At 34.2% G+C, this 15,398-nt stretch overlaps 1 protein-coding gene and 1 pseudogene across 1 annotated transcript; one reads left to right on the top strand and one right to left on the bottom strand.

The window, feature by feature from the left end:
• Window positions 1-429: 429 nt before the first annotated feature.
• Window positions 430-3,561, bottom strand: LOC113292722 (annotated as a pseudogene).
• A 134-nt stretch (window positions 3,562-3,695) lies between these two features.
• On the top strand, window positions 3,696-6,330 carry LOC113297564 (thylakoid lumenal 29 kDa protein, chloroplastic-like). Its single transcript, XM_026546072.1, has 11 exons — window positions 3,696-3,830; window positions 4,075-4,176; window positions 4,262-4,337; window positions 4,425-4,459; window positions 4,561-4,626; window positions 4,717-4,757; window positions 4,942-5,072; window positions 5,248-5,354; window positions 5,445-5,582; window positions 5,708-5,842; window positions 5,944-6,330. The coding sequence occupies exons 1-11, from the start codon at window positions 3,735-3,737 to the stop codon at window positions 6,052-6,054; spliced, it is 1,038 nt and encodes a 345-aa protein (XP_026401857.1). The 5' UTR covers window positions 3,696-3,734; the 3' UTR covers window positions 6,055-6,330.
• Window positions 6,331-15,398: the final 9,068 nt, after the last annotated feature.

Genomic DNA, 15,398 nt, shown 5'->3' with positions numbered 1-15,398 from the left:
AGAGTAATACTTGTATGTCTCAACATTTCTAGACTTCCTAGTCTAACCTAACGAAGTTTACTCTAATAATCTAATTAAGCGATTTATGAGTTTTGATACTAGAATATGACAACCAACCTTGACATTTCAACACTTGGTGGGTTCAACCGAGCAATGCTCTAACACTATTCAATCCTGCCTTTATTGTCTTGTTGTACAAATAAATCTATGCAATTCACAGGCAAGTTATCAAACCAAAACAATGCAGATCCCTTTAAACTTAAAGGGAAGGACCTGTACAATACAACCTCGTTCCTTTCCCAATGGGCTAGGACCCGAGTATAATACCTTAAATATGCAGCGGGGTCTATTGTACCATCATAGATTATGAATATAGGTAGCGAACATATGGGAGGATTGGGCTCCCTCAGAATATGTTGTAAGCTGAGAAGTTGTGGTTTCTTGCAAGACTTCTTCAAGTTGTGCCCTTGTGTATCCTGTCTTTAGATCTTGGATTTCTTTCCTCATTCATGTACTTCTTCCATTACATGCTCCACTTTTCTAGTACCTCTTGACAAAGCTTCGAAATAATATGACTGACTAGGCTTGTAACTTAGGTCAATTTCGTAAGGATGACGCCTGGTGCCCCACAATCCTCTTACCGAATTAGTCCTCTGAGGAAGAAGACCCCTACGGTCCCTGGATACTGCTTCTTGATCATTCCTCCCACGGATAAGTTGATCTTGAGAACCCTCGACCTGATTTTCCAGAAGGTCTTTCAAATTTTGTTTTTCTTGATCCATAGCATGCATTGCATCTTCGAGCTCCTTGTTGATCTGCAACAATGCTGCTAACTGAGCTGACATTTGTTCTTCATTGGAAGCTCTTCCTCTTTTCGATGTTATGTCAAATGGGATCCGTGAATCATCAACCTCATTTTTTATGATTGGAGCATCGGGATCCACTGGTAGTGGCGTCAAATGCCCCAGTCCTACCAAAGGATGAAGCAGAGTAGGATTCAATCCTTACTTGCGAGCAGGCGGCTGCGTAACAAGATTTGGCTGCGGTAGAGGCATTCCATAAAGTGGTTGCGTTCCAGATGTCTTCCCCGTTCTTTCGAGAGCAGGTGGTCGGCTGACAGCTAGCCTTCGTGCTACTCGCTTTGATCGTCTTCGGCTTCATTCCACTGGTTCATTCGTGTCGGAGTTTGAGATCTTCCTCAGGTATGGCAGACCTTGAAATGGATGATACACCACTTGGCTTTTCCGTATCTTCTTTTTTGTCCAGAAAGTAAATAATGAACTAATAGGGTACGTTTTTTGGTACCTTTGTTAGTGTAGCAGTTAATGCTTTAACTACAAAGAAGGCTAAGTATTTTCTGAGTTCGAATTTAATAGAATTTTCCAATAATTGGGACTTAGTTCATAAATGACCCTCAGGTGAAAAGGTAACAGACAATGTCGGTAGCTATTTTAAAGAACGTGTCAGTTCATTAATGGCCCTTAGTTCATAAATGAATCCAAGGTTACTTATCCTTTAATGTTAATGTAGCTCGCAGCATGAGTATTGACTGACTGACTGTTCAGACAACAAATTGAGAATGAAGATTTAATGGGTGGACTTGGACGTTTTAACATATTTAATCCACCGCCGAAAGTGCATAGACAATCATCGCATTCAAGAAAAGGATACACCCGCTTCTTATACGATCAAGTTCTCCGTTGAATATAATCATTTTGCGAGATTGTTTCTCTACAGCTTCTTTGTAAAGCTCTTCGACTACAAGCATTTCTGAATGACAATGGAAAACTAGCTCAGACCATGCAAAGAACGCCTAAGACTACATATTGAGATTAGTGACACAGTTTCGTGGAACTACCATTAACATTAAAGTATGGATATGCAACCACGAATGTTTCATCTTCTGGCTTCACACGGTCTGACATTTTGACCTTCTCAACAAAGCCAAAATCCTCAAAAAAAGATGGCTTAGTAAGATAATCTAGCTTGAATGAAGCTCCTTCAAATATTGATTTTCTAGCAAACTCTACTTCTTTTGCCTCTGGGAAAAACTGAAGATTATGGTATTGTTACAAAATCCAAGTAATGGGTGAAAAAGATGAATAGCCTAATGGAAGAAATAATATTCTGCGTAATTGGGAGTTATAAAAACTAACTGACGTACGATTCTGGTCCGAGTTACTTTTTCTGAAGTATAAAGCTGTCACAAAATTCTCGGATCAATTGCATGCTTCCAGTCATTTCAATTCCCCCTTCCCCATCACCTGATGCAAGTCTAAACTAGTGATACACCAAGCCCATCACAATTATGTACATTAAAAAGCAGACAGTTGAAACAGAACAAAGAAAAACCTGGTACTGATTCAAGTCCAGCAGTGGGGAATTCAATCTCCTGTTGGCAAAATTTTCTATGTTACAAGCACAGTATACCAGATGAAAAACAAGTCAAGAAACAATGATGTTTATAAAGATCTCATCTCATAGTACGTTTATGAGATACTAGTTAAAAGCCAATTCACCATCAATTGCTTTTCATCCTTAAAAGCCAATTCAGCCGCTTCTTTGGCCTGTTAACACGGTGGAACTAAGTTACACAAAGACTCAATGGACACAAAAAATATTTTCAACAGAAGATACTCAATGTATGTTCAACTTACGTAGAGAGAGCACGTGGATGTGGTGTATATGATCAATTGTTCTATATTATATCTCTAAGATTACAGTAATACAATTATTTAGTAAGTTAGCATCAAACTGACAAGGCTCAATACCCTACTTATGTCACAAGTTTGGTTAATGACAGCATTGTTGGTGAACCATCATTTTGCTTGCCTTTTCAATGCATGTACAATGCTAAGTTGTTTTCTTATTGCTAAATATTTAAAGAGAATAGAGACATAGATTATTACTTGTTCGATTAGCTCAGAGTAATCCGGAGGAAATGGCACATCAAGCCCGAGCGGATTATTTTCATCACCTAAAGCTGAACAAGTCACAAAATGGCTTTTGTAGAATTGAGGTGCCGAGGATCTTTTGCAATTGAAACTCCTTGACTTCCGGGAAGAAAAGCTCGATGGAATTTTAGCCTTGAATTTAGGAAAGATAGTAGAATAAACATAGCAGTCAGCATAATCAGTTCAATCCATCTGACAATCTGGACATTAAAGTTATAGCTACAACCAAAATGTAGATGCATCATTAGAAAACTCACATTGCACAGATTTAAGCTTGTAAAAATGAAAATAAACCTCATTCAGCATAGTTCTCATTACTCTTAATTAAGCGGTAAACTGGCCGACTTTATGCAAATAAAATAGGGGATAGAAATGGCAACCGAAAAACAGTGATAACCACAACTCAAAACCATTAAATTTTAAAATCAACCTTGCTTCGTGAATTTGGTGATGTTCACAACATTCTTTTCTAACCTGATGAGGAAGAGTAGAAGTCACAGTAGAAACCCTAGAAATTGCTGAAATATTCATTAACCACATAGCTTAGAGCCTTTGAAGTTTTCTACTTCTTCTTCACCCGCGGCGGTATTCACGATGAGTCAGTCGGGAGAACCGGTTTTCCTTGGTTTTGGTTCCACATTTGTTTAGATAATGTGAATATCAAAGGCCCATAGGTATTTGCCACGTGTACTATCCGTTATTTCATTTATTTCTTCTCCATTCAAAGTTACACCCATAGAATGAAGAGTAACCAAATCAGGTAGCTAACAAGTGGAAATCATGGCAGTTGCAAGATTTTCGTTCCTCTCGAATCTGTCATCATTGGTCCCAATATCTTCCCAGTCACAATCATCACCATCACCTAAATTCTCCACTGTAAGTATTTCTGTCAATCTAATTCCTCTAATAATGTTTCTGTGCTAGCTAGTATTGGGAGCATGTACGTGAAAATGTCTCTTAGAATGAGTAATTTGGTTTCCTAATTGTAAAGAAAGAAGATATGGATTCCATAGGTCGCGGTGTTCATGAGAAAAACATCTTACTTTGGCGTTCCCTTGGTCCCAATTAAGTTGGCCATGAGTTTAAAATATATTTGTTTTAATGTGGATACAAAAATTAGGGAAAAATCTGCTGCCGGAAAACTGAAGCTGTCATTGAGAATGGAGATGGGTCAATCAGTCGAAGAGACGTTCTCAAATGCTTGGGTGCAACAATTAGCATTGTATGTATATCACCTGAAATATTACACCTTTTGAAGTACACCAGCTAATTACATCATTGAATCAGCCAGTTTTGTTCCTCTTTAGGTGAGCTCAGGATCTTTCATAGAGACAGCAGTGGCTGCTGATTTGATCCAGCTAAGACAGCGATCAGATTTCTTGTGTAAGTTCTCCAAACATACATTTTAGCTTCTCATGCTGCATTTCATATTATGAGGCGTAATTTCTAGTTTTCGGTTATTCCTTACAGCGAAAGTTAAAAGCTCTCTATACACAAATATAAAGGTGAGAATGTAAATATACTTGTTGACATTTTGTTTCAAGTTCATCATGTTTTTCTGCCTATAACAGATGTTATGATTCTTTCTTTTCTGGTTAATTTATAGGCAAACCCAGAGCTCATTCCTTCTTTATTAACTCTAGCACTTAATGATGCAATGACTTATGACAAGGTTAGCTCCCGAAAAACAAATTTGATACAAACTTTTAATGTAGTAATGGCTTCTTACAGATTAAATGGTTGTATTTGATTAAATTTGTAGGCAACAAAATCTGGAGGACCCAATGGGTCAATTCGTTTCAGGTAAACTCCCTATGGTGTAGTAATATAATGGTAATGTTATATCACTATCAATAATGTCGAGAACAGTCTCCATATTGTATGGGTAGTCTAAGACCATGCTTTTAATAAGACTTGTAGAGATAAGAAATTGGGATTTCGCTGACACAATCTTTCTGCAAATATGTTCTCTTGTTTTTGCTTAAAGTGCAGAGCTAAGCAGACCTGAAAATGAAGGACTTTCTGCTGCTTTGAATTTTTTAGAGGAAACAAAGAAGGAGATAGATGCCTACTCAAAGGGTGGACCGATTTCATATGCAGATCTCATCCAGTATGCAGGTTTGACTCTTTGAGACATGTCGAATAACAGTAAGAAAAAAAGAAAATAACTTGCATAAGTGCTTGAATCCAAAATGAAGAACATCTGAAGTGAAAAGCTAAATGTTGAGTTTTCACAAGAAAGTTTATTTTTTCTTCTGTCTCCTTAAGAAGTTTGTATTTTTGTTGAAATTAGCACAATCGGCAGTGAAGAATACATTTCTAAGTGCTGCAACTCGGAAGGCCGGAGGTAATGAAGAAAAAGGAAATTTATTGTATACAGCGTATGGGTCAGCTGGCCAGGTAGTATTTCCTAGTTAATCTTATCTCTAAAACCTCTAATTACTTGCTCTTGCAATCTGAATTGGCTGGTTTAAGCTTTGAATGCATCAGTGGGGTTTGTTCGATAAGACGTTGGGACGTTCAGATACACAAGAGGTGGATCCAGAGGGAAGAGTTCCACAATGGCAGAAAGCATCTGTTCAAGAAATGAAAGACAAGTTTATAGCAGTTGGCTTTGGCCCCCGTCAGGTAATTTGTGTTCTTCGGTTTTCAGTTACCCTTGGACAATCTAATTCGTCTACTCAGAACGGAAGAACAAAGCAGTCCATTTGACATAAGCATATGTGAATTTACCAATTTGTGTATCTTGGCAGTTAGCTGTGATGTCTGCATTCCTAGGCCCTGATCAGTTGGCGACAGAGACGCTTCTGGCATCCGACCCAGAAGTTTCGCCGTGGGTTGAAAAGTACCAACGTAGCCGAGAATCAGTTTCCCAGACTAATTACGAGGTTACAATCCTAAGCTTCTGGAGATGGTAAAAGTTGAGCATTATATAATTGTCGCAGTATAATAATCCAGCTGACAGTTTAAAATATTTTAATCTCTTCAGGTGGACCTTATAACTACTCTCACAAAACTTAGTTGCCTGGGGCAAAAGATCAATTACGAAGCATACTCATATCCCATCAAGAAAGTCGATTTCAGCAAACTCAAACTGTAGAAAGTTTTAGATGTATGGGGATATAAGCAGATGAGCTTGGGAGTTGGAACATGCAATCTCCCTTTTCTATAGAAGAGTACTACTGCCAATAAGACATTTGGATTAGAAATTTACATTATTTTGCAAAACTGTTAAAATCTTTATTTTTCGAGGAAAAAACATAAAATAAATGGAGACGTGGAGAGTAATTGTTTTTGCTACATTTCACATGCATACTAAGAGTAAGGGCTATTGTTTAATCTCTCATATTCAATACAAAGAGACTACCAAATTTAATGTTACTATAGGGGTAGGGAAAGCCCCTTTCTCTCTAAACTTGTTTGAACACTGTTTCGATTGCAAGTGTTCGAAACCCACTGTAACGTTTGGTTCAAGGAATTGAACTCTTGGTAATCCGATTTCGGGAGAATGTACCAAATTCCTTGAACCAAGCAGCACAAATCAACTCTATATAATTAAGAATTTTGATTACTAGGGATCCAATTCCCTTCAAAATGATAGATTTCCATTGTATAGGTTTAATCGTGGAACGGAATTGGATTCTGACATAGAAACAAAAGTAATCGAACTACCTCAACCAAATACTTATTTTTTGGATTTGAATCAATTCCTTGGAATTCAATCCCAAGAATTGGATTACCCCTTTATTGAATTCCTAGGAACCCAATTCTTCCAACCAAACGTGGTGTATATATCATATGAAAAAAAAAACACTTAAAATGTGGTCCGAGGAAACAAATAGAGTTGGGCAGCACTTCTTCAAGTATTGCTTGAGGTCAAAAAGGACCTTTCAAGTATAATTAATAAAAAATGATTAAAAAATACTTGCGTGTTGTGAAACTAAAAAGTATTGAACCGAATAAAAATAGAGAATATAAAACTGAGAGAATGAGGAGAGAAATCTTATTCATATATGTGTTTACAAAGGTTTAGTACTTTATATTTAGTTACTTGGTCCCAAATAATAGAGTTCTACCAAAATGGGAACCTACATGATAAACTTCCATTTATAACACTCCCTCTAGATGATTACTGTATCTAAACTAATTTCCTCATTAAAATCTTGTCAGGAAAATCCGAAGGTATAAAACTGATCAAACGGAAAAAAGAATGCGAAAACTTAAAACAGAGTTGGACATGCATATGTTGCCTCATAAAAATCTTGACAAGGAAAATTCAGTGAGACAAAACCTTGACGAAGGAAAAAATGTACAATGTGATAGTCCAGTAAAACTTTGGCTTGCAAATTGAGAATTCCCAATTTCAATGAACGAACTTCTGGCAGTGTAGAAGATTGTTGTTCTTTTGTGAAGAAAATTGCTAGTTGATGAAATTTTATTTTGTGTTAGTCTTCTAATTACAATAGTGGTTTCGATCTTCATGCTTCTTTAAATACATTGAGGACTTGTGTCTTGGATTGCTAGTCTCTCGGAGATGTTTTGCGGAAGTAGTTGATGTAATTTCTTCACCAAAGTGCCAAGTTACGAATGCATTACAATGCGTGAACAAAACCGCATTTGTGATTAAACTGTACGTGGTTCAGAAGGACATCCAAATTTCCAGGGGATGGTCATGTTGATTTGGTTCAATCAAATGTGGACATCCACAAAATAACCAAAATTATACACTCCCGCTTGGATGACCATCATATTGAATAAAATTGTCTCTCTAAAACCCAATGCGAAAAAAATTGGGACGTCGGAAAAAGAGCACAAATATCAGCATTTTGGAAGAAAAATAAACGTCAATGAGATGTTGCCTAATTAAAACCTTGTCAGGAAAACCACAAGGGACGAAACATGAAACGAGGAGAACAGAGTAAAACTTTTGACGTATTTATGGATGAGCATCAAAATGATAATCTAGTTCATCTTAAAGACGAGTTATGCTATCATAATTCTAACTGCAGATTTAAGAAAGAAAGAAATAGAATTTTGTTGTAAATAAATCCATAATGAATATCAACCACACTTACACCCCCGACCTTTACATATCCCTCGCAACGTTTGCACCTTCTTGTAACTTCTATACTAATGGCTGCATGTACTTAATTCTCTCATAAATGCTACATTTAACACCCATTCTCTTGTAATCTTATAAATAGGTGTTCTTCTCCTTGTGATATACACAACTCATATATGTGAACATAAATGGCCTCTTATCTTTTCTCTCTAATTTTTTATGTATATCATCTTTTATTTCTTTAGTTTACAATACGTTGTCAGCATGCAGACTCTACTACAATGAGCTATGAAGATTACATATATGTCAGAGACATCTCATAATATGCCTGATCAATTGACAAATTGATGGTGACCAATTGGTTTTAGTAAGTATTTTCACTAATTTACTACCTTTTTGTTATGGAGTTAATTGGATTAATCTTATCAATTTTTTTTGTTTAAAAAAAAATCGATCATAAATTTGGTTTGTTTTTATTTGAATAAAATTTTGGAAACAATAGGTAACTATAAGTTTTTATTCATGTTATCAAGGTTTTGGATCACAAAAACATATTGGTGAAGAATCCATTTATTTTTGGATCAATAAGTTCATACAAATTTACCAATAAATATTTGAAATTTTAATTTTTCAAATGCAGTGTTGAGGATGGATTTTTTTTTGAATCACTAAATCTCCTCTAAAATCCGATCTTCACAATTCCTTATGAGATGTAGAATCAACTTTTACAAGTCGGTCCTTGAAGTGACCTGTAAAAAGCGCTAACAGGTCCCCATCAACGGTTTCTGAAGTAACCTGGTACTCATATCGAGGAAACTCTTATCATAAGAATGTGTGCTCATATATTAATATTTCGTCAACTCTGAAGATGACAAAATTGGAAATTTATTAGATTTTTTTATATTATTAAATGTGTGTATGTTTCTTTCTTTTATTTATTTTGATTTTTTTTAATTATTATTCTTTTATTATTAAATGTGTCCAAAAGAAATCCATCAATTGTCATTGACTCCAGAAGTAGTCCAATATGAAAAATTATAAACTCATGTAACATTCCTGGTTATGATGCCATCAATAATCCATAAAATATAGACTCCATATGTTGTCTATAGAAATTATTGGATTACAAAAATAAGTCATGATTATTTGATTTTTTTGGGTGACCTAAGAGGCTCGTGATTTAATGAATATTTTTGTTGATGAATCTGTTAATGTTCTCTTTTGAACTTATATAATCGAGGGACATGGATTCCAGAAGTAATATATCCATCATTAATACTAATGATGGAGATATCTGTCTTATAAACATCCGAACACCAACCATAATTTTTTGAAGACATAAATATTTTATAACCTTCAAAAGTTATGAAATAAATGTAAATAAAATTTTCGGTTCGAATGGCTCTAGAAGAGCACATGTTATTTTACCAGCTGGTATGAAATTCATTACTGAAAAAATCTTATATTCTACGCATATTACAAAAAAAATCGTTAATTTTGTGCAACTACCACTTCCAAATGATAAATGAGCATTTTATGGAGTATTTATCACTTCATTTGTTTTTGCAAGAAACACATTGTAAAGAAGCTTAAGGCTTTTCTCCCTTGGGTGTGCCATACGCGAATTTAAACAAGTATATCTCACTTTACCATTGACAAGAAGTTTAATGTTCTTGTATTTATCATTTTTTGCAATGATTGACTCGGACACCTAAATTCTATGATGATGAGTCGAATATACAAAGTGCTCATGGATATCATAGATGGAACCTGAAGTTTCTATCGAAGAATGATGTAAAATTTGGTGTTTGTTCCTTGAGAAATGTTTTTTTTTTAAACTATCATTAACAAAAACATCATGGTGACACATGATATTGGATCACCAATATTCTTTCAAAAATTTCATGGTGCCATTTGTAAGACTTATTCATTCTCAAAGGTTGATGGCGTTTCCATAAATGAAATGATAATGCCACCAATAGTTGGCATGATAACCCGTCACCAGAAGCTGGCGCTAGTAACGTTGGTTACCTTTGAGATTCTCCTTTAATCAGGGGGAGAAAACTTCATCATGCATTACCATGTTAATATATTTTATTTCTTGGTGAAATATCCAATTTCAATCTAATGGATCGATGTTATTTTTATTTATTAGGTTTATATAATTGAGAGTTGATGTACTTTGTGCTTACAAGATTTGAATAAATTTATTTCTTAAATTATCTCATATTTCAAAGAATATGGAGATACAAGTTGAGTACGGTGAAAATGATATAGTCATAGTACACTTGTAAAAATATTGGTATACTTCAAGAGCACAACATAGTCGGAAATTAGTTGTGTGTTTTACAAATAACACCAAATTAACTTCTTCTTGCAAAAGAGAACCTAGAGTTCAAACTCAAAATATATGTCTTATAATTTACTACCAGCGCACAATTTTTACAACATTAAATGTTTCCCGCATATTGATTGATTCGTACCAATCAAACGTAATTACTCGTTCAAATTATGGTAGACGTACCAATACAAGAGCACATGACTATTGTTTATAATAAATATTAATCAGGGTGCAAACTGATAAAGTATACGCTGTCAAATTCTAATGACATATGTAAGATTGGGTGATTTAAATTTATTAACTATAATATTATATGAACAATCCAAAGAATTTTTTTTTTCTGGATGGCCTACTTGGATTGAAGGTCACTCACCCATAAAGGAGTTCACATGAATACAACTAGATGTGATGAGACTTCCTGCCATTAGGGAGAGGAAAGTAGTGTTATTAGAACGTCGTTAATTGGTCTCATCATAATTCTTGCACCTATGAGGGGTATAAGGTGGAGAAAATATTCATGTCACTATGATATCCTTGAAGCATTTTATTCTTATAAAAATAATAATCAAATCGTATATATGTTTGCATGTATCTTGGCATAAGTTCATATCCCTGCAGGGTCTGCTATGACTTTGCAACAAGTGAGTCATCTATAACACATCTAAATTGATTATCGACGAAAAATATATATTCCTTTATATAGAAAGCTAATCACGTCAATCAAAATAGTGCTCTTGGGGAGGCTATTGATAATATTCTCAATGAGACTATCTAACTACGATCTTTAATTCTTGAGCCATATATATCAAGAGAAACTCATCCCTAAGTGGAAAAGTGGTGTCAGTATTAAAGAATAATCTTTATACGCGTACGTAATCGTAGTTATTGTCGAACATGTATTCAGAGTAGCTACTGAAATTATCAAATAGTAATTATAAATAATTTCCTTTTTCACAGAGAATTGCCATGAAGTATCGACAATATGTATGGTTGGATAATATAGGTGAAAGGAATCCATATTTGGTTGTTCACTCACTCATGTAAATTTTTAGACATCAACACAAATCGTGAACCCGGAAGGTTACAAATTTGATGTTTAGTTTACACGAGGGGAAGAAGAGCGTTTACTACACAACGCCGCTCATGGCATTTAGTTTCTACAGACGTTTGAGATTTGTAAAATTACATCAACTACTCTCGAATGATTTGAAACTATACAAAAATTGGGTAAGTAGATGCATTTCACTGGAATCTATTATTTGCATATTTTACATGTCATAGTATGACATAATTGTTTGTTATCAAAGATAACATTCTTTTAACCTTCTAAAAGGTTGTCACAAGTTATATTTGCTTATTGAGAGAATTATTGATAAAAAATATTGGAACCATGTCTCAAACTTATTAAGCATTATAATGGTCCATCATTTTGTCAACTTCGAAAAGTTCTGACATGTTTACATGGGTGGGTATGTAAACACCTAATAAAACTTGTGTAAAAGAAATCTACCTTCATCTCGGTAACGAGTATGTATCATTATCTCTGGTTTGTATTACGTACTAATTACAAGTAATATTTGTATTGATTTTATATATAACTTCGTATCTTATAATTGAAGTTGTTTTGTAATGAATTTATTTGTCAAACTTAAATAGTACTAATATTGAGGCATTGGTCCAAATATATTGTGTATATTGGTTTTTGTAGTACCTCTAACATTGGATCTTTGTTTTGATGGTTTTTCCAAAGTCTCGTAAATAATGAACTGCAGATAATCAGTTTTCTTCTTTTTCCAAGTTGTTCGACGATACAACACGCTTTTGCAGCAACAACAACAATGATTTTCTATACTTGTTTGGAAAAAATTTACGAAAAATAAAAGATACATTAGATCCAACAAATCAACCGCCAAGAATTGGACAGAGAGAATTTAGTTTGATATTTTTAATTGTCAATTAAGTTATGACAACATAAATATTTACATTACCGACAAAAATATTCTTGAGTTGAAGATGGTTGTTGATTAGCTACTTGTGGAACCACATCATCGAACCAATCAACATGGAATATCTTATTTCTCGGGAGGATATTGGATATCTTGGACTTCACACATTGTACTCTTTTTCCTTAGTCAAGGTTTTTGTCCCACTGGATTTTCCTTCTCAAGGATTTGATGAGGCAACCGGCTTGAGGAGAATTATTTAAAGAGATATTCGAAGATATTATTTGAAGACTACATATATCTCGTTTATAACAAAGATGGTCAGTATATGGGGTCTATTCGATGACTAACATTAATTAACTATTCTTACCATATATCATAGAGATCATATCATCCAAGGGATAATCATATTGTATAACGGATATTGGACACTACATTTTTATTTGTTGTACTCTTTTTCCGTTGCTTGGTTTTGTCCCAATGGTTTTCTTAGCAGGGTTTTAATGAGGCAATATTCAAAGCTTCCAACACCTAATATGATTTGTACTCTTTTTCATTCTTCTAGGTTTTATCCCTTTTGGGTTTTCCTGGCAAGGTTTTAATGAGGCAACATCGTAGTAGTGTGGTGTCATCCAAGGAGGAGTGTTGTAAATAAATCCATAATGGATGGATATCCACCACACTTACACCTCACTTATACCACCTTTACATATCCCTCACAACCTTTACACCTTCTTGTAACTTCTATACTAATGGGTGCATGTACTTAATTCTCTCCTAAATGATAGATTTAACATCCATTCTCTTGTATTCCTATAAATAGGTGTTTTTCTCCTTGTAATATACACAACTCATATATGTGAATGCAAATGGTCTCTTATCTTTTCTCTCTGATTGTTTATGTTTAGCATCTTCTATTTCTTTAGTTTACAACAAATTTATGCTCCTAAAGCGTGGATTTTGATTTTCCTAATTTAATATAATGAACTAATTAATTCGGATTTTTGGTTTTTTACCAAATTTCTAAAAACACATAAAGGATGGTTAAACCCAAAGTATTCGAGTCAGGTGACTTCCTGAATATATCTTCTTCTTTTTGTGGAAATGAGAGGAGGTTGAAGACCCCATCCAAAAAAAAATTATCTACACTACCACCACCACCAACCAAAAAACCAAAGAAACAGAAAACTCTCCAATTTAGGTTATCTCAGACGACTCAAATACACTGTTCCTTCAGCATCCTCTTGAACTATCTTGTACATATATTCTGCAAATGAGCTAGGGATTGTTTCGACATAATCTCTGTTAGGCATGTAACTCTCTAATAAATCAGTTGCGTGATTGGCTTCCCTAAATGATTGAACTGCCAATTAACTTGAAAACTGGCTCCTAAGTCTCTTTATTGATTCCCAGACATGATGGCATTTCCAAGAAAGTTTACTTCCATCCTCTTTGAGGTATCTAATTGCAATCATCGAGTTCGAATATAATTTTAATCTTCTAAGAATTACAAATTCGAATATGTGACCACATTTTTTGTGTGAATGTAATACGAGTCTTTAAAGAACTACCACGCCAAATGCATCATATATAAGGAGAACGAAGTATTGTTGAACCAATCCTAGGGTCTGAGTAAAAGTAAAACCCTTATATCGTTTCTATAACGATTAGTTTTCTCATACAATGCATTATAGTGACTATACCAACCTGCAATAAATAGGCTTGGCGTTTTAAGGAGTCAAGTCTTGGATCCAAAACGCGTCAATCGAGAAATTAATCCAACCTAATTTGAATTGTGTGCCAACCAGTCACATATGCCGATATTTCTCTGCAGAGGGGTTAACAACCACCATCATTTATTATTTCAGTAGCTATCATATATGAATATTCGACAATCATGTTAGCTTATCACGATCCCACACAATTCTCAAGTGTATGCGAATCTTGAAAACAAATCACAGAATTGATGGTGCTAGCGCCCACGGGCATTATAATTTCTCTATCTTCTAGTGAGGAAATGTGAACTCTAAGAATGGATCTTGTTTTTATAGACTATATTGAAGGACTATTTGTAACTTATTCTAAAATGTTACTTGTCGCTATATGTGATTGGATTTACCTTTTAAGAGGCAAAATTTTATATACAAGCAAAATGAGATATTTCACACCTATTAATAATGACAACCTTTTTTAAATTTCATCATGGTGGGAGAAAGATTGATATAATTTATAAGTTAATTAACCTCAATATCTTCTGGTAGTGTATACTCTTTCCATGATCATGGTGGAAATTTTTTCATCTCATATACGAAAACTTCAAGTTTTATAAAGTATTATATCCGATTAAATCGAGACATATACTCATTATGTAATATGTCTTTCGACAATTAAAAAAAAAATACAGTCTTAATATGCATACATATTTACTATCAACCATAGACTAATTTTGGAAAAGATAAATGTTTATATGTTAAAACCAAAAGTATTAATAATATACAAACAAATCTCCAATAACTTTGTTCAAGGGCCAACCAGATAATGATTTATAAATGAAATTATAAACACTTTTTTTATCAAAAGAAAATTTTATCAAAATAAATAGTCACCACAAGAACTAATGATATTGGCTAAAAGGAGGGATGCACACACTTCAATCTTTTGTGCCCTACAATATTCCAAACAACAAGTGAAAATTTTTTAAAATACTGGAATATATTACGATTAGGAGTTAAACTGCTCAATATCCCTCAAAATGCATGAATACCTCGATTCATTGGTATTTTCAATTGTCTCATCCAATACTAATGATATCTTGGATAGATAGAGAAACAGATTCCAATATATTTATTTCCAATAAAATAAAGACATCATTAGTGTTCTTATTTGTAGAGAAAAATCTACGTTCTGGTTGATGGATGGTTTACTATAATGAATGAAATCCATTGGTTTATCAGTAGAGAAAACCATATTCCATGGCAAAGGTTTTCAATGATTCGTGTCATGGTTGGTTTTTAATGACCCGTGTCATTCTATAAGAATTGGCGAAAACATATCAAAATCATATTGGCTAAGAATACGTCAATGTTGATATTTGAGCA

This window comes from Papaver somniferum, chromosome 7, assembly GCF_003573695.1.
Source record: "Papaver somniferum cultivar HN1 chromosome 7, ASM357369v1, whole genome shotgun sequence".
Classification (NCBI taxonomy): domain Eukaryota; kingdom Viridiplantae; phylum Streptophyta; class Magnoliopsida; order Ranunculales; family Papaveraceae; genus Papaver; species Papaver somniferum.
The sequence above is the reverse complement of the archived record's forward strand: the minus strand, read 5'-3'. Positions and strand labels throughout refer to the sequence as shown.